A 21127-nucleotide genomic window follows, 5' to 3' on the forward strand; every position below is an offset into this window, starting at 1 on the left:
TAAAATGTTGTAAACATTTACCTATTCGTCATTATGTACATAAGTATAACAACAAACCCTTAACGAATTAAACGCGTCCAGTAGTACAAAATATGCATTGTCCTATTTGTACCCTCCTGTACATAATACAATTAATAACAATCATCACAGTATCAGCACACAATATAATAAACAACGTCATCAATAAACACCGATGTCAATAAATAATGAGATCAACGGCCGCTCGCACGAGTACAAGAATGGCCTAAATGCGAAATGAGCGAGCCATGGATTGCGGGCACAAAGAGTTGTCGCAATGACGTTATTGAGAGGGCCCGACCTCGTGACTTTGTCCCGCTCTCCAGACAGCTCGGTCATTGAAAAGAAAATAGCCCCGACCTTTCGCAAAATATTTGCATACGTAGGTATTAAAGATCCACTATAACGTAACTTATTAATAAACGTTGAAAGAATAATAAACCAATAGTAGTTTATGCAACAGTGATATAATAAGGGTTCTTAAAATTCAAGGGTCGAAGTTACAAAACGAGACGTAGTCGAGTTTTGTAAAAAAAGACCCGAGAATTTTAAGAACCAATTATGAGCTGTTGCATACATTACTTTTTCTATGACAGCTGCAGCAAAAAAAAAAAAAAAAAAAAGAGAGTTATTATTAAAAAAAAGAGTTATTATTAAAAAAAAAAAAGAGTTATTATTTAAAAAAAATTGAGTTATTATTTAAAAAAAAAAGAGTTATTATTGTAAATGAAAACATACCTCTTTCAATCAAGATGATCGGAACTTGTATCTTTAAAAAAATAAAGCAGTTGTATTATACTCATAAGATGACTGCTGGCAGTCATCTTATGAGCCTATAGACAAAGCATTCAAATGACATTGCTTTAGATATCACTGTCAGTCATTTAATTGACACATTTAAGTGCTGGAGTAGAAAAATAAACCAAAAGAACAAATCAAACCGTATCTTACAATATCATAAAAATGGAAATCTTATAATTGAAAAGAAAAAGCTTAAGTTATTAAATCGTCTCAATTGAGAAAGATAACAAAATCTAATAGAATATACCCTTATCGAGATTCATTTCCGAAGGAAACTGCGAACGCCCCAGATTCTGGACGGGGGAAATGGAAAATAAGCGGTTCCACAACAAATCGGAAGAGGAGAGAGCATCCGATCATCGACCCATTTGTGTATTAAACGAACCCAAGGATAGCCCGTGTGACTCCGAGTGGGAACGTTCAATCTCCTTTGTATTAAGATTAAGTTTGAAGATACTGTATTATGTTTCTTAGCGAACATAAAGATAGCTAACACGTCGTTAATACAATACACCGTTAGACCGCGCTCAAGCTAGAGCCGAGCGCTTGAAAGTATATCGTACTTGTAATTCGATAGCGTTAGCGCTTCAGTATTAGTTAGCGAGCCGAATATAATACCGTTATCTATTTGCACATTATCTGGCAGATTTGCAATTAAAATACGGGTTGTGGGCGGCGTGCGGGAGTCCGCCCGACGGGCGAGACGTGGGGCGCTGGGGTGGCGCGAGTCGTCAGATCAATAGTCGGAGGGTGCGCGCCCACGCCAGGCGGCTCTGCACCACCGCCGATTGTTTCAAATTACGTCCCTTTGTTGCCACCGATCGAGTCCTGGCGACTCGTTTTTGTTTGCTCTAAACGGCCGACTTCCTTTACGGTAATTACGCAATTCTGCGGCGCGCCGTGTAGACTTCCCGATTTACCACTCGGCCGGCCCCAGCCCAGTAATGCCGTTCACAAACATTATCTTCTTAACGTTCTTCGCGACTATTTTCATTTCTTTTACAGCGCAATTATGAGAAAATGTTTCTATAAGTGTAATTAATGAATGAAATGTCGTTGTTTAATCATCTGTAATCAGTTGTTTAAAAGCTCGAAAACAACATTAAGGTGGGCAAGCTAGGGGGATAAAACGGGGTCTTAATGAGTGGCGCCCGAACGGCAACCGTGGGACCGCTTATAGAAATTCGTAGGCAGGGGTTAACAAGGAGTGTAATTATACGAATTGGGTTTTTATTTTTGCAAGCACGAGTTATATTTTATTTGCATTAGTTATTCATCGGGTTCATTCAATGATCGGTTGATTTAATTTCTTGTTTTTATATTCCAATAAATAAAACTGCGGTGTAGTAATTATGCCTGCTGCAATTAATCTGTAATTTGTTATGTATTAGTCATTAAATCATTGGTATGACAAAACTATATAGGTACCTATTAGGTGTGTACCACATAATTTGCAAGTGACCTGACCTTTGACCTGTTATTTAAGTACCCGGGATATAGATCCTTTGTTGAAACAGTGCAGTTTAATCAAAGTCTAAATAAATGTTTGAGGCGTTAGCAAGTGGCGGGGGTGTCGGGCGCAGGTTGTTCCTCCCGCAGTGACGAAGTGCAGTTACCCGCTATTCATGCACTAAATGCACCCCCGCACCCCTCGCCCCGCCGGCTGCCACTTAACAACAAAGAGATCGTTCTACCCTCTTTGTTACAAGAAACAACTACCCTCCCGACCAACCACTTTTCAGTGTTGCTTTAGTGCCTTGGAAGTGGATAGCGGCGTTGCTTGTACATTTTTCTCTAGCGCTTATGTTATGTGTAAGTAAGTGTGTATAAAGTATAAATAAACTAAATTGCGATATTAAGACTATGCAATAGTCATGATATGACATTAAATCAACAAATAATTAGACTAAAAAATAAAGGTATGTACATACCTACATATTATGAAAAATATAAGTCAAAACTTACACACGCTCATTTGAGTACCGTTGTATTTAGGTATTTCATATCCACGGATTATTAAAACAAAAGAGATGCTTCTAAATTACCCGTTATTACAAAACTAAACCAGATCGTGCATGGCACTGTTTTTATCGTGCAAGATCTTTACATATTTTACACGTAATGGATTTGCTAAATATGTACCTACCTATCCACAAATAAGCAAACAGAAGCAAGGCCCTGCACTTAATTTTGTTTTGTCGCACAGTCGTGGGCAGATACCAAGGTACGTCATTAAAATCGCACGATCGGATGGCAAAAAATCTTGGTGCGCGAACGGATATCTTGTTAGATATTGACTGTAGGAAGTAATAAAGTATGTGCTATAGACGAGCGAGATCGCGGTCTGCAAATAGTGATACATACCGTTTTAACCATTATACAGGATACTGTTAATAAATCAATCAGTATATTTTTATTAAACACATTGATATTTTTAACGTTGAACAGATCAGTTAAATTTTTTAGTAATTGGCATTTGTATATACAATTTACTTGTACAGGACATAGTGAAGTATTTCATTATGTAAACCTAGAATAATAAATTAGCCAATCGGACTGTCATTTTAGTATCTGGGATATAAAACAGAGCTTAACAATAACATACGACACGCTGATTGATTTAGATAGAGCCGCTTAGAAATAATAACCAATCCAACCTAGTTTAGTGTAATTTAGGCGATATTTATTATTAGTTCTGGTTTTATCTTTATAAATATTTTAATGAATAAACCAACTTTTAATAAATACACCAAGTGGATGCCGCAAGATAAGCGCAGGCGGAGATGGCGGGAAGACTTAGACACCTTCATTTCATCAGTAACAGGCCGGAAAAGCACAGAAACGGGAGTTGTGAAGATGAAGGGGGAAGGCCTTTGCCCAGCAGTGGGACACTGTAACAACCTAAGAAAAAAAACTCCGCACCTACTTAAATTTGCCGTCCTCCACAGGAGGTTAAAGAAATTTATTATAGGACACTCCGTATGTTGCAGTCAAACAGCAAAGGTTTTTGCGTATGTAGTATAGTCAATGATCTTAACACTGCCTCCGGATGTTGTTAATTACTGCAGCTTAAGTAAGAGGCTAGCAATTTACCACAGCTCGCACTGCGGGCCGGTTCCCGTTAATCTAGTTTGGTTTACAGTTTACACACGTCTCATGTAATTGGATAAGGAGTGATTATACATATATTTAAAAGAACTGCAATTCAATGAACATATTGGTGGCGGAGTGCCAAAACTGATCTGGAATACTGGTCAAGACAGCAAGGAGTCGTTGTTACGAACAGCACAAGACCGATCGGAAGCGGTGTCCGTTTCGGATCTGGCACGGAGCCGTACCGTGTTAGCAGACGGGCCAGCTAATCTAATGGTGCTATCGTCGCATCACAATGTGACGTATCATATAATTAGATAAAGAGAGCGACGCGGAGATAGCACACAGCCAGCCGCGCGGCCCGCGCGCGTCGCTATACGGACGATACCTAATGCTACCGGTGAAGATTAGTGGTTTCCAACTCAGATCCGGCGCGCCGTCTCACCGTGCTAGCAGCCAGGCCGGCTAATTCTGCCGGTTCACAGATCACACTAGTGTAATTGGATGAAGAGCCGCGCGATGATTTCGCCCAGAAGTCCGCGCGAGTCTCCTATCTGATAATAATGCTCCCCTCGAATGTTATATGAAGCTCAGTGAAGTGGGCAGCGGTTTCCGGCTCGGATCCGGTGCGCTTCCTTACCGGCAGCCGGGCCGACTAATCCTGCCAGTTCACACTGGTGTAATTGGATGAAGAGAGCCGCGCGGAGATTGCGTCCGGAACGCCGGGCCCGCCGCTAATCGGATAATAATGCTCCCGGCGAAGCTTCTGTTAGATGAATCTTTACCCGACTAACTACTATTAAATTCGTAGACGAAATAAAAGGATTGATAGCGCTGACTTTTTAATAAAGCTCAAAGCTACTTTACAACTGACGTTAACTATTCATTTTGATTAAATTTAATTCAAACCAACTTTAAGACAAAGGACCTCTTAGCTTAAAACTAATCTCATTTGCACAATCAAGTATCTTTATTTTGTTTTCAATTCCTTTCATGGGTCAACCGTATTACGTGATATGACTTCGAGGCCGATTAACGCCAGGGTAAAAAGAAAAACCAAAACAAAACGTCGAGAAAACGGCACAATAAAGAAAGTCGTAATTGTTTACGGGTCATTTTGTGACTTTTGCACACTTTCGTCCGGACTGGAGTTAAACGTCCTACAATACGCATTTACCGGTATAGCTATAATGGTGACATAGGTTCTTAGTAGAATACCCGTAATATTGTGTACCTAAGGAATGTCAAATCAATAGGTACCTAAAGAGGAGTCGTCATGTCATTAGCCACGACCAATGTCTAAAGAGACCTTTAATGTAAAATAGAAAAGGTATTTCATGTCAAAACATAAACATATAAAATATCAAAGCTATTCATCACATCCGTTTATCTAAGTCTAAAGTTCCTCTAGGCAAGAATCGGAAACATATTTCAAAAGCTTTCACGTACAGACTCTATTCTGCACTATTTCTTCTTTCCGATGCAAAGAATAAAGCGACAGTCGGATGGCGGAAATGAAATAAGGCTAAGAATACGCGAGTCGGCCGGGCATGAATACCGATGCCACGGTGTAGGTACAGTGACAGTAAACTATCTCAGTCGTCTAGGACATATATATGTATATTAGACGGCATTTAAACTTTGGCTGACGTTGCGAGCAGGTCGGGAAGGGAAGCGAGCTGGGCTGAGAGGACGTGGTTACACTTTCTGGTTCCATTTACCATAGCATGGGCGGATTTTCGAGGAAAAGCCAAAGGAGCAGCGGTTGAGACTGACTGCCGTCGATCATTAATTTTGGCGTAATAACGGCAGTGGCACTAGTGGCAGCAGCATGAGCCAAAGCATAGTGTAAACGGCGTATAACTGTAACGGCGTAAACGGCAGCGCCCTGTACAGTCACCTGCAGTAATATGTTACTCTTAGAAGGCCGCAAAAAAATGTGACACACTGTTATGGCTCTAGAAATAAGATCGTGTCAGATATTTTTGCGACCTTTGTTGTGTAACATATTAATGCAGGTGACTGTACAGTTGAGTCGCTCACGGCAAAATACACTTGGGGTCATAATTTAACTTTAGTTAGACTTGAAAGTTATTCTTGTTCGTTGATGTTAATACCTTTATTTCGAAGATGTACTACTCTAAATAAACCCACTCTGCCCATGCCGAGTATCTACTAAACACAATTCACCCTCTGTTATTTCGACAACAATTTTCTTCTCATCCCACGCTCCTTCCTTATGACATGAATAATAATTTGTTTATTGTTCTCTCATTTCTCCTTGTTTGCCCGTCAAATTGCAGATTGAGTTTCGCAAAGTAATTTGTTTACCCGGCAAAGCTCCGTCGGAGCGATTAGTTCAACTGTAAGGTATCAATGAGACTTAAGTAAAATTAATTACAGCTGTAGATTAAAGTTGAACCAACGGTATTAACGGCAGGGTGAGGGTAAACAAACATAATGAACGCCAAATTTATGGGTTGTAAGTTGTAAAGTAATGCCTTGTATATTTATCATTACTATCATTAAATATAGTATCGTGATGACCTATTGTGTTATAGTTTAATGAAAGTTATAAATTATAATTCCCGGTAAAAATCGACAAGTAGAGGCATTTCATATCATAATATACAGCCTAAGTTCGCATTTTGGACATTAAGATATTCTTTTGTGCAATAAAGTTTAAATAAATAAATAATAAATAGATATATAGTTATACAGCTTTAACAGATCCTGTAAATAGCCATCAAGCGTCAAATATGCGTACATAGAACCGTTAAATAATAAAGCACCACAAAATTATTATAAATTTCTATCTAATAAATAGGATACAACTGTAATGGTAATTTTAACCATTAAGTAATTTGACCGTAACGTCACGTCGCTTGTTCATATAAATTCCATAGTGAAGTTTATAGAAACCATGCGATTGTTTCGGCACTTTATTATTTTGGAAAACCCTTGGATAGATGGAAACACGGTGACAAGTATAGGTACCTACCTATGTTACCTATACAAGACCATATCTAGAGTCCTTAGACTATCTTCCCTTTAGATCTTATGTCGTTCAATACCGTGGAAACTTGTAATTGGATCACTTGTTACTCTAGCTGTAAGTTTTCCAAACAAATAAAATAATAATAAAAAATACCTGGCCTGGGCCTAAATATTTCAAAGATTTACCTTTCTTCTGGTCCGCGATGGGCGGCGAGGTGGAGGGCGAATGCGCTCGGGCCTGCAGCGTGGCCAGCAGTTTCCGCTTGTGGTTGCACAACTTGGTCAGCTCCGCGCCCGACGCCGCTTGATACGGCTTGCTTACCACCTGCGGACAAATCACAAGGTAAACGATTGATGTTGATGACATTGTTCAGATATGTTATGTGGTTCTTAATCATTCAGTGACAAGGGGCCTTTGTAAAAAAAAGGATATTTTGCCAAGCTCCACCAACTCTTTAGAAATGAATACCTATATCGAATAAAAGTAACCACCGGTTAAGATTGTAATATGAAAAGTGATCACATTCAGCTCCCTTATCAACGGTCAGGAACCCCGATTGGAAAAAATCTCTAGGAAAATGATTGATGACAGTTTTCCATGGTTGCTCAGTATATTTTTTCGTTTATAATCGAATCGTAAATACGCTATCGTTTCAGACTAGAAAAACACAGATCATCTAAAAGTATGACAGCGGAGTTGATTGACAGGTTTTTTATGCTTTTGTATGCTGCCGAATGAAAAAAGTCGTGTTCGATAAGTAGGTATTGGTATTTATGCCAAATGCTGTCCCTTAAACCAACAGAAAGAAATGATTAAATTCTTCCTTGGTCTCAGATGTAAAATTTTTAAAAATGTAGCACTAGTAGTGCATACATTCGGCGTGAATGTTTGAGTAGTATGTATTTTTAAAACTGTCAAACAATGAACAAAAACGTCTATTCTGAAAGAAAACTCGCTGAATAGACAAAGTGGTTCCTACATTGCCCGATACACAAAGTCAATTTAAACTGCTAGACAACGTATCCGTAAATAATAATTTTTAAAGTAAATAACGCCTAAATAACACCGATATGACTACGTTTAGTGATTTCTGAATTTTCTGATACCACCTCTATCAAACCCGTAATCTTTTCCCCTTTATAATATCCGTATAGATGCAGATTAACTTGCACAATCGAAACAGACCATGTGCATATTCCAGAGCTAATCGCTGTAGCTAATGTACCATTCCAACGCTTTCAAACAGGGCTTATGTGCATAGTACTGGGTTGTGACTGAAGTCGTTTTTAGCCGGTACACTGGCATTCAGCTAGTCAGTATCGCGTTATGAGCAACACCCGTCATCGAGTCGCCGTTTCCTGGTTTCATGTTAACGCGCCGCTCGCATATTTACTGCAATCACCGCGCATTGAAAGTTTTCGTCGTATGGAGTGGCGTTTTGCAGGCAGTTTAGTGTTCGATATTTCCGGCCGATTGGTTTTAATTGCATATCATTGATGATGAAGAGGTTGATATGGACTCACGATTCTGATTTCCATTTCTTGTTCTGAAACTCTGTGTGTATATGTATTTACATACGAGTAAGTTGTATGTAGTCATTGACGGAACTTTTAAAAAATGTTTCATGTTTCAACGATTTTGTGAATGCATCATTCAAGGATTTTTTGAACAATGCAATATTCTATAAATTCATACCTAGATTAAGATCTTAAGCTTCACACAAAATGAGCATCCAGTTCGTATATTGAGGTCGAAAATGAATGACAAAGCCTTTTTAGAAACAATACGCTAAATGACGTTATCATGAGAACGCGATGCGAACAAATCAGCCAGTAGCATCTTCAACTAAGCCATTGTGTTTAGGTACTGCAGTCACACTAATACATAGGGCATTGCGTGTCAACTATTAATTTATGAGTGGGCTGGGAGCGATTAAGCGCAGTGCATAATGCAACTATGCAACGAGCTCAGCCTGGTTTGCAGGCATTACTGTAACGTTGCCTGTAACTTTCACGAACTCCAATCTCGCTCAATTCGGTACGGAAGATGCAGCCTTGTGATCAGGAAAGTAGAGCTGATATTCGTAAATAAAGGGTTGGCGATATAGGAGTTTAGGATGGGTATTGCAAGGCTGTTGTGCACGATCTGTGAACACGTCCGCAATTCATTATAGGCGGACGCCCACTGTGCAGTGTGCACGGCTGCACACGCAAATTGCTCCCAGCTCGCCCGCTGACACAGCTGCATGTAAAGATTTGTACAAAACGAGGAAATTGCCGCTTACGGGTCTTAAGTAACTGCGGAGTTGACGCGGCCGGGGCCGGTGGGTGATTTACGACGACACTTCAAAAGTGGCACAGCGTGTGTTTAACATTCCCGATGAACAGTTAAGGCGGTATGTCAGGGTTCACCTCGCATTCGAGCGACGTTACTCAATAAATCGTCTTCACAAAACATGTCTTACTTAGTTTATGCTGTCATAGATTTCAATCACTGTCTCAGTCTCATTTCTAACAAATGATGTTAACTTCGTCTATCTATCATTAAAATTAATTCCATCCAATGTTTTTTAAAATATACCTATTACATGTCTCCTACTTTCAACTTGCGCCGGTTTCGTTATCTAAATACAGACAAAGAAATAACGCCTCAAGAGAAAATAAATGCTCCATATTAAGCATACAAAGATAATTGCGCAAACGAAAGTGTGTTATCATCATGTTTCCTCAACATTGTGAATACTGTTACATTTAAAACCATTGATGTCAAATACAGGGTAACACGTAACAATACAGCCTGCGGCAAGCCCAATTGGCTCGGGCATCATAACAATGTCTTGTCAAAGAGGGGCTAATTGCAAATCCGGCTAAATGGGAATGCCTGGGCAGGCCGATAAGCCCACTGCACAACACAATGCCGTTCATTTCAATATGAAACCAATTCACGAGATGGATGCGGCTACAACGCCTATACCCGACGTGTCACGTGTCAACTAATGACCGAGCTCTAATTAATACTCCGCATGCATCATGTGATTCCAATATGACATCGTTTAACATCTGTGGACTAGAGCAAGCTACGACCTTGGCGGATGATAAACAAGTGGTCGGTGCAGCAAAAAACGACTACCGCACACAAAGCAAACAAGTAGGTACTTTATGAGAACCTCATTTTAGAGTTATTACGGTTTCAATTATTAAAATTAAATTAGAGAGCTTCCGTTTTGTGCTAGCTGTATCCAATTAGATTATGTTATTCTTATTGCCTAATGCCAATTAAGTCCGGACTTTCTGAAGTCTAATTTAAACAAACTTGATTAAACTGGAGTAAAATTAAACGACGACCTTGGAGTCTCTTCAAATCAAAACCCAACCAAGTGGTAATATTGAAAAATAAGGTACACATTATCTCCGTGTCGCCAATACTACGAGTAGGTGGAGATACGCCAAATAAATCGTGTCTTTACCTAATGATTCATTAGGTAAATACCTAGAGGTTACCAAAACTTCATAGCAATGAAAACGGGTCAGGTTGTATAAAAATGCCATTCAGAGTGATCAGTTTTAATTGATCTTGAGTATAATACATAACAAAACCTGATAATAATGCATTCGCCAAAGTCGTATCAAATGGATAGCTAGGAAGAGCAATGCGGTCCCTATAGGCCAACTGTGCGGTCGTTTTATTTGTGTGCGGCGACTGAATGTCACCCGGTAATTTGTCGGCGCATCGTCGGGAGCGAGCCACTAATTAACGGGAACATTTCCATTGTTTACCTTCTAAACCTCGCATCTCAATTGACCGCGTAATCGCAAAAGCAACCTTGTGATCAATGGGGGATAGATCTTATTTCTGTGCGATGGAGGAGAGATGCGAGTTTGAGAAGTTGATCAGTAGTTTACGGCTGCCAAACTTGCTTGTATCTGAACAACCTGTCTCTCCCTCTCGGCCCGAGTGCATCGCTCTAAAGTTGCTATCTGGCAGTGTCGCTGCTAATTACATTCAGGTGTTCCAGAATATTGAATCAGTGGGTAATTTGAGCATCGGTAAATTGCTTTAAGGGGAAAATGTGAGCAGGCATTCCGATTACAACCATACAAAACCTTTTCGACGTCCCATTTAACTGTTTAACTTATACAACAAATGTTTTGTGATTTTTAGAGTTCCGTACCCAAAGAGTAAAAAACGAGACCCTATTACTAATACTTCGCTGTCCCTCCGTCCGTCTGTCACCAGGCTGTATCTCATGAACCGCAAGCTATACAGTTAAAATTTTCACAAATGATGTATCTCTGTAGCCGCTATAACATTGTTGTTTAGTATTTGTATACTAAAAATAAAATAAAATAAATATTTAAGGGGCGCTCCCATACAACAAACACGTTGATGGTGCGGAACCCTCCGTGCGCGAGTCCGACTCGCACTTGGCCGGTTTTTTTTATGTCTGTCTGCTGTCTTGTGATGGTAATCAACAGGCGATGCAAATTGCAATGCAACAATCGAGGATTGACGTAACTCAGCACAGACAACTATGAAACTTAATCTACAACCTAAAATAAAATTAGCACGTTACTTCGGTAACAAGCAACTAGCCTTAAGTCTAACTAGCGACATACTCGTAATAAGTATATACAGGTTCCACACCACATTCAGAGATGTAATTAAATGTAAAGGAAGAAGCATTCGAAAACGGGACATCAAATCGGGGAAACATACATATTACATAGTAAGTGTTTTGAGGACAGAGCAAATATTATGTATTTGTCTTAAAATTTTTAACTAATCCATATCGAAATATTAGGTGTATATGTGTGGCCGTGACGCGTGACGCCCTACCTGAGGCCGCCGTATTCGGGTCGGGCCGGTACCCGCGCAAAGTCCGCGATGAGTGACGACAAATGAGATTAGCGCCGTCCGCACCGCCTCATTCCACAATCATCCAAATTGTTAATTTAACCAAGACAATATATAATCAATAATCATTCTACGTTGTTCTATCTATGCGGAATTATACGGAGTGTTTTTTCAACCCTTAGCCTTGAGAGGTGAATGCATAGATATATCATATTATCAACTTTCGCACAAAACATTTTGGTGTTCCCATAGAAAACATCCACATATGAACTGCCAGAATTTAAGAAACAGCCAATAGATTTTTTTTTTTTCATTTCGAGGTTATAGTACCATAGTAAATGTTGCTAAGTTATGACAATCTCGATATTCTCGATCAATATGGTTGAAAATACACCCTGTGTTCTGGTTCAGTTTTGGAAAGCTCAAAATGGACACTAATATTTCCTCATGTGTACTTGAATCTTCTTCCTCGCGTTGTCCCGGCATTGTGCCACGGCTCATGGGAGCCTGGGTCCGCTTGACAACTAATCCCAGTAATTGGCATGGGCACTATTAGTTTTTACGAAAGCGACTGCCATCTGACCTTCCAACCCAGAGGGTAAACTAGGGCCCGTATTGGGATTAGTCCGGTTTCCTCACGATGTTTTCCTTCACCGAAAAGCGACTGGTAAATATCAAATGATATTTCGTACATAAGTTCCGAAAAACTCATTGGTACAAGCCGGGGTTCGAACCCGCGACCTCCGGATTGCAAGTCGCACGCTCTAACCGTTAGGCCACCAGCGCTTCTCTTGACTAATCGAATATAATCATAATCAATTACAATGTCGTAGATTAATCGTGGTTATGTTGACTCCCTGACGTCACCGTATTTGGTTCGGGCCAGCATCGTCACAAGGTCTGCGATTGACGACTAATGAATTAAATTAGCGCCGTCCGCCCCTCGCCATCTCGCAATTTAACCGCACAGTGGAATCATCGTTTTTAATTTAAGTATTTACAATCGGGGAGACGTCGTTTACCTTGTTTGATATTATAAATGACTTTGCATTTATAGAAGTGGCTGGCTATTATTTCGTTAGGTTTAATTTTTTACGAGGAAATAGCCAAGAAAAAAGCACATCGGAACCTTTTCTTGTCTGTGCTCGCATTTCTTCTAATTACTTGTGGAATACCAATTGATTTATAAAAGTATAATTAGCTACGTCGTGGCCGTGACGTCCCCACCAGAGGTCGCCGTATTCGGGTCGGGCCAGTACTCACGCAAGGTCCGCGATGAGTGACGACAAATGAATGAGATTAGTGTCGTCCGCACCGTGTCATTTTGGAATCTAACCTCACAATAGAGTACCTAGTCATTCTGGTTAATTTAAGTGTTTACTAATAGTAGTTTATGCAACAGTGATATAATAAGGGTTCTTAAAATTCAAGGGTCGAAGTTACAAAACGAGACGTAGTCGAGTTTTGTAAAAAAAGACCCGAGAATTTTAAGAACCAATTATGAGCTGTTGCATACATTACTTTTTCTATGACAGCTGCAGCAAAAAAAAAAAAAAAAAAAGTCGAGTTTTGTAAAAAAAGACCCGAGAATTTTAAGAACCAATTATGAGCTGTTGCATACATTACTTTTTCTATGACAGCTGCAGCAAAAAAAAAAAAAAAAAAAAAAAAAAAAAAAAAAAAAAAAAAAAAAAAAAAAAAAGAGAGAGTTATTATTAAAAACAAGAGTTATTATTAAAAAAAAAGAGTTATTATTAAAAAAAAGAGTTATTATTAAAAAAAAAGAGTTATTATTTAAAAAAAAAATGAGTTATTATTTAAAAAAAAAAAGAGTTATTATTGTAAATGAAAACATACCTCTTTCAATCAAGATGATCGGAACTTGTATCTTTAAAAAAAATAAAGCAGTTGTATTATACTCATAAGATGACTGCTAGCAGTCATCTTATGAGCCTATAGACAAAGCATTCAAATGACATTGCTTTAGATATCACTGTCAGTCATTTAATTGACACATTTAAGTGCTGGAGTAGAAAAAGATACTTTATTTACCTTCTCTGAAATCATGATTCACTTCCATTTTGAACAAAGATTAAAAACTGTCTTTATGTATATGTATGTAGCAGGGATGTTGCGGATGCAGATTTTTTGACATCCGCGGATGCGGATATTTAAAGGCTCACATCCGCGGATGCGGATGTCAAGATTAGGTACTTAGAAAACGTCAAATATTACATTTTTAGTATATTTTTATAAAAAAAAAACCAAACGTTTAGTATTTAAGCAAGAATATAGGTGCGTTATATTTAATAAACAGTAACTTGGCCGACTTTTCTGAATCTAGACGATTTCGTTATAGATAATGACGAAATTACCTAGCACTTACGCCGCCGCTAAGACGTTCCTGTACCGACTTGTTCGACATCCGCATCCGCATAAGCTCCGCATCGATTTTATGCGGATGCGGATGCAGATGCGGATGCGGATGCAGATGCGGATGTTGAAAATAATGCGGATGTTCGCAACATCCCTGGTATGTAGGTACTTGATTAAGCATTTATGTAACAATTTTGAGTTTTTATTCATGCTACAAATATATTTAGTTCAATTTTTGCCAATACATATTGGATTCATAATCCCTAAATAAATACGCAGTGTGCAAACTGATAAAAATACATAATAATCAAATAACAACATCTATGTACAATTGTAGGTACTTCATTATTTTCATTAATCGAACAGTAAGTCACTTATCTGACTTCTCCAGTGTCGCGTGTGAACGATCAATTTTGATCAACAGTAAACAATATCCAATAAATAGGTGTTGTTTTGACTATAAAGCAAAGCGTCATGTTTATGTTTACCCCACTCGAAACCCGTAATAGTATCATCCTGCAGGGGTGAGGGTTGTAACTTGTATTGCTATTTGTGCTATTGAATATCGACGGCCTTGACCTGGTTAAGGGAGGAAGATGAGGGGATGTGAAATCCCCATACATGTGGTTAGATTCGGATTATTTGGATAACGTCATTCCGTGGTTTAACTTCAAGATGTTGGTGCGTGATGAGTGAAATAAGCATGGAATGTGGAGAAGTTCTAAGTGTATGATGTGGATACTTTTGTGTAGGACAATCATTATTTATAATAATGGTTTTTAGAATGAAGTTAGAGAGAACGAGAGTTAAAGGGATGAAAAAACAATAATTGCCACGATATACATATTTGAGGTGTTTACTCGGTCGACAATTATTAACACTCTTTGCCCTCAACAATGCTAATTAATCCAACTACTCAGATCAGATAACATGTGCATAGTAAATCTTAACGAGTTGGCTAGTCAGCCGTCAAAGTGTCAATACCATGATTGATATACAACAGCAAACCCACATACGAGTTCAATTGCCCCATAAACCACATCCTACTGGTAAGAATAGTAAGCAAAGAGGGCGAATGAAAACATTGAAAACACAATGCGTGCTAACAGCATAATATTGTATTGTCAAAGTGAATAAGCGAGTTCAGAGCGTCGGACAACACCTACAACTGATTGTGCATTTTACCGCCGTTTAAAAGAAAAAGGCACTAAGGATGTACGGAGTATTAGCTGCGTTATAGCTATTGTCCCTTCGAGGATGGTATACGACTCCATTCCACATCGGGAGCTGATCTCAGGGTTCACAATGGTCAATAAACAAAGCTTGTAGATTGTAGACAAAGCGAGCTCGGTTAGCTACCTCGGTATCGCCATCGCCATCGGAGCGGCAGACCGTGTCGCGAGCGTCGGTGAATACATATATTGTGCTGTGCCATATGCACGTGTTGACTGACTGATAGTGTACGTGGGTACTAACCCCTCTTAACTAGCCGAAAGAATAATTTATGCATGTGGCAGATGGTTACTAATACTATTACTGAAGTTTAGAGCGTTATTATGGTTAATAGGGATGGTTAATGATGAGTTTAGGACTATGTTTCCACCCATATTTCAGATTAACATACCAAATTGTACACATAAAACAAGACTAAACTGTAAAATTATAAAATAAGTTATTGTAATAGAGACTAGAATTAATTGTTTCGATAATATTCATGATGGCGTCTCTTTTATGAATCGATGGTGAAGGTTATGATACTAAAGTCTATTTTTTTATTCGGTAGACTAAAATGACATTTCATAGTATGAACATCATGTGTCATTTCATACTATGAAATGTCATTTTAGTCTACCGAATAAAAAAATAGACTTTGGATAGCAACCATCTCAGAGCATTACTATTTGTATATTTATAGCAGTGTCATAGGTTTGACAAAAAAAAAATTAAAACGTAGGTATGTTAAATACGGGCAAAGTTAAATGGTTTTACCAGTGAACGCATATAAACCATGGAAGTATTCTGTCCGCTCAATTATGACCCAACGTAAAGTATTCGATTGTAGGCGGTGCTTACAGAGTGTTCGATTGGCAACTTCAGTTCGGCCGAGATGACAGTCAGTGACGGATGGCTAAATTAGTTTATAAAAACTACGTTTTTTTGTAATTAAAAATGTCTTCATGGGTCGTGAAGTGGTGCAGAAGTTATTTTAGTTCATATCAAGGACAGTGGACATTTCATAGTATGAACATCATGTGTCATTTCATACTATGAAATGTCATTTTAGTCTACCGAATAAAAAAATAGACTTTGGATAGCAACCATCTCAGAGCATTACTATTTGTATATTTATAGCAGTGTCATAGGTTTGACAAAAAAAAAATTAAAACGTAGGTATGTTAAATACGGGCAAAGTTAAATGGTTTTACCAGTGAACGCATATAAACCATGGAAGTATTCTGTCCGCTCAATTATGACCCAACGTAAAGTATTCGATTGTAGGCGGTGCTTACAGAGTGTTCGATTGGCAACTTCAGTTCGGCCGAGATGACAGTCAGTGACGGATGGCTAAATTAGTTTATAAAAACTACGTTTTTTTGTAATTAAAAATGTCTTCATGGGTCGTGAAGTGGTGCAGAAGTTATTTTAGTTCATATCAAGGACAGTGGAATCACTTTTCACTTGTAGTAAACAGATAACTTCAGTAAAATTTGGAATAAACATGACGACATTTTTTCAATACTATCATGCTAAGCTAAAACGTAATAACTGCATACGACTTTCATAACAACATACGACTTTTTAAATTGCGAGGATAATAGGGATGGTTTTATGCCAAATGAAGTAGACTATTTTATTCACTTATGTTTGGTTTAGGTATTTTCTATATAATTATAAATGTAGTAATAAATTCCTTCTTACAGATTTGTATTTTCCTTTTTTATTTCATGAGATGGAACTATAAAAAAACTACCTAGTTATTTCAAATTAATAATCAAATTTAGTATTGTCATTTTACATTACTTTCCATTCAGATTCCCACAAGATGCTATTCGCAGAGAACTATGGAAAAAAGCTGTCCAATTAGAGAGACATGAAATTGAGTGGATGCCTGTCAAGATATCTAGAATATTATGTTCTATTCATGAGATAACCCGTGAGATAATCATACCCGGTCTCCTATATGTAGATACATTTTTTTCTATCACGCTTTCACTGAATTAATTTAACAAATACACACATTATCTGAAAATGTTGATCATTTGAATCCACTCTCTACTGTCACATATATGTAGGTTCTCTGTCAAGCCATTTCCGTCAGTAGAAAAGAGCGGCAAATTTAGAAAATGTAAGCGCGCGAACGGTTATGGTCCCATACAAAATTTTGCGCCTTTTTCTACTGACAAACTTGCTTGACCGGCTATATACATAATAAAATATTTCCATTGGCACTGAAAGTGGGGATTTATTGTGACTCCGCCTGTTCAAATGTTTTTGACCCGATTCGTGTACCCATGTAAATTTTGCAGGCTGTATAGCCTGTCCGATTTCTAAAATCAAGTTCGCCATACATTTACTATGGCGTACTTGATATTAGAAAAACAGACTATACCAGTACGGCTACCATCAGTTTGGCACGGACATAAACGCCGTCGAGAACGTAATTTACTTTCTATACATCTCGCTCGTACTCGCATATTAGTGCAAACGAGATGTATAGAAAGTAAATTACGTTCTCGATAGCGTAAATGTCAGTTTTGACACTGTCAGTGACTCATGGTACGGGCTCTGAACGTGACTTCACACTGCCATACAGATTGATAATAAAATATACAAAATACTTATTATAGCGGAATACATTTATACAACAATGAATATTTAATTATGTTGAGTTAGTCTGTCATTTAATTTCATAACAACATTTTAACTAGTTATGTTTTAATCTGCATTAAATTATTATACGTGAATTATTTGACTGGTTCTTCAATGTATGGCATAAACCTATCCCTGTCCAAGTCATATTCTAATCAAATATGAACCGCGAACTCTCAGCGGCCAGTACGTACAGCGAGAAGGTTATTAGCGGATTAATGTCGCTGATTGGTAGTTATTGACATTATATGCATTTCATCTACACTTAGCTGTGTACGTTAGTGTAATAGAGACAGGCTCTGTAAACGTATCGTCTTGTTTAAATGTAGGCGTAATTGTGTATGTGTGCTAATTTGGCCCGAGAATTTGAACGGTAATGTTCCCAAAGGCGGTTTCCAGTTATATGCTTTCACTGGGTTTTACCTACTAGCTACTACGGGTGTACGGGTGCATGGGCTCACCTTTTAGGTTTTATAATTAGTCCTCAGCCATGGCGCTGTTTTCAGAACACTCGCGAGAAAAATATACCCAAGCCAAAACTAAAACTTGTAACGATTCATAATAATTTCAAAGCGTTATGTTCCCTATCGGAATGTTACGTGCGGCCCTCCGCGAGCTAACTTTCACCGGCGGTGGGAAAGTCAGCGTTTAGAAACCGACTAAACATTTACTAGTTAGTAGCGACATACAATATCCTATTAAGGTAATTGTATTAATAAACTACACTTCAATATAAATTAACTTGTTTTTATTATGATTTTTTTCTACTCCCGTACTTTTATTTGTCATTTAAAGGGTCGTGCACACAGATTTAAAACCCTACCTTATAGTTGTCAAGACAAGTCTTTAGTCTATGTTTTAATGTTTATTTGGGCACAAACGGTACAATAATACTTACAGATATTAATATTATTCAATACATGAACCAATGAAGTTGCCACTAACTAGTCTATTTTTTAATTCGGTAGACTAAAATGACATTTCTTAGTATGAAATGACATTTTATGTTCATACTGTGAACTGTCATTTCAGTCTACCGAATAAAAAAATAGATTTTACTAACACGTATACAAAAAATAAACAACGGAATAACAGTATCCACAGAACAAACATTGGTCGGCATTAATAATGAATTTAAAAATAAAAGAGATTAGTGGGGAAACAAAAAAAACCGGCCAAGTGCGAGTCGGACTCGCGCACGGAGGGTTCCGCACCATCAACAAAAAATAGAGCAAAACAAGCAAAAAAACGGTCACCCATCCAAGTACTGACCCCGCCCGACGTTGCTTAACTTCGGTCAAAAATCACGTTTGTTGTATGGGAGCCCCACTTAAATCTTTATTTTATTCTGTTTTTAGTATTTGTTGTTATAGCGGCAACAGAAATACATCATCTGTGAAAATTTCAACTGTCTAGCTATCACGGTTCGTGCGATACAGCCTGGTGACAGACGGACGGACGGACGGACGGACGGACGGACAGCGGAGTCTTAGTAATAGGGTCCCGTTTTTACCCTTTGGGTACGGAACCCTAATGAGTTAAAGTTAAAATATTCTAAGCATTAAGTATTCAATGTACTAAGAACCTCATACTTAAACTTAACTAACGGAATGTTAAACATATATTCCCCAAAAAAGGATTTGTGCATACACGCAGTATCCTTTTGGCACTTTTTCGATACTTCGTGTAATGACCACTTAATAAATATTGTATGAAATACATTGTTGCCAACCTTATTTAAATGTCATCTCTGACAAATAAGTGAACCATTGACATGTTTTTTTTTTTTTAATTTCATTCATTCTAATCATTCTTTTCCCGCCCGGACCCTCCATTCTTTGCTACATCTTGAATGTGGTTATTTTGGTTGTGGAATGAAAACATAACTTTTGTGTTAAAAACAGTGCGTCATTCAAGTTAAAATGGATGAAGACGAAAACTTGTCACGTGTCTACGCCTGAAGAAATATCAGTGATAGCCTAAGTCACTAAAAATAGGTAGATACCGTAGGTAGAAGTCGACTAGATGACATGAAAAATATTTGTTAATTTTACAACTTTATTTCAAAGTAAGTGCTTCTTCTTCTTCTTCATGCCCTCTCCGTCCAGGAGGTCGGCGACCATATGTCTATATGTCTCTCTATGTTCAGTCATGCGAATTAGTCTATCTATGCTCTTCACTTTTAACCAGTCTCTTATATTTTTAGTCCATGATATTCGCCTTCTACCACGGCCACGCTTCCCTTCAATTTTTCCTTCAGTAAGTGCTTGGTTGTAGAAAAAGTATTGTGCCTATGCAACGTTGTTTAACTGAGTCAAAAAATACTCGTGGCGTCTTTATTAACAATTTTCGGCTTCGCCTCAAATTGTTACTCACGCCACTCGCCTTTTTTGATCTCTTTAAACAACGGTTGCATAAAATACTATTAAAGACCGTATAATATATTTTTTAATTGATATTTGAACTCCGACAGACTCCACTCGTGTGAATGAAATTGTGGTTTTGGTATAACATTAAGGGTTTGCTATACTCGTCCTGATCTGTGTCTAAACTCTAATGTGTTTCATTATCAAATTAATAACAGAAGGTAATGTGTAATTTTCACCATAATTATCGTCATAAACATCATAATCTTACGACAACACATTTATCGTTCCTTCTCTTGGATAAAGGTTCATACATCCGTCATAAAATTCCCTTAGGTATTGGAAAAACATACACAGTGAAAGCTTTTAGTTAAACTTTTTTTTATATATTATAGATCAAAAAAAACTTGGTGGCTATTCTGGTGGACCAACTTTCCGTACCTACCACTAATAGTACAATTTTATGCTAAAAGCGACCCTAGGGCTTATTAGTGGCGTACTTTCCATTTTGATATATATTCTACAACTCCTAACATAAAGGTTAGGTAAATAAGCGGTAATATAATTTGCAACTTTCTCCCAGCGCTGCGGTTGGCATTTTGATATGTCACCATTAGAAACCCCTCGAGGAGAAATCGTTAACCTGCTTGCTTAAGTGCGAAAAGTTCACACTCAGTACCCAACTCAATGAGTCAATTAAGGTAAGGTCGATTTATATATAGAGTATTACTCTATCTTTGAAAGGTAGAAT

The 21127-nt window shown here is 38.1% G+C and overlaps 1 protein-coding gene across 1 annotated transcript in view; it reads right to left on the reverse strand.

Annotated features, from left to right (window-relative positions):
* The window catches only part of LOC134649767 (uncharacterized), an 82750-nt gene that overhangs the window by 12589 nt on the left and 49034 nt on the right, over positions 1 to 21127 (reverse strand). The window contains exon 3 of the mRNA XM_063504597.1: positions 7096 to 7234. Coding sequence (XP_063360667.1) covers positions 7096 to 7234 — 139 coding nt within the window. The remainder of the gene's footprint in view (positions 1 to 7095; positions 7235 to 21127) is intronic.

This window comes from Cydia amplana, chromosome 7, assembly GCF_948474715.1.
Source record: "Cydia amplana chromosome 7, ilCydAmpl1.1, whole genome shotgun sequence".
Classification (NCBI taxonomy): domain Eukaryota; kingdom Metazoa; phylum Arthropoda; class Insecta; order Lepidoptera; family Tortricidae; genus Cydia; species Cydia amplana.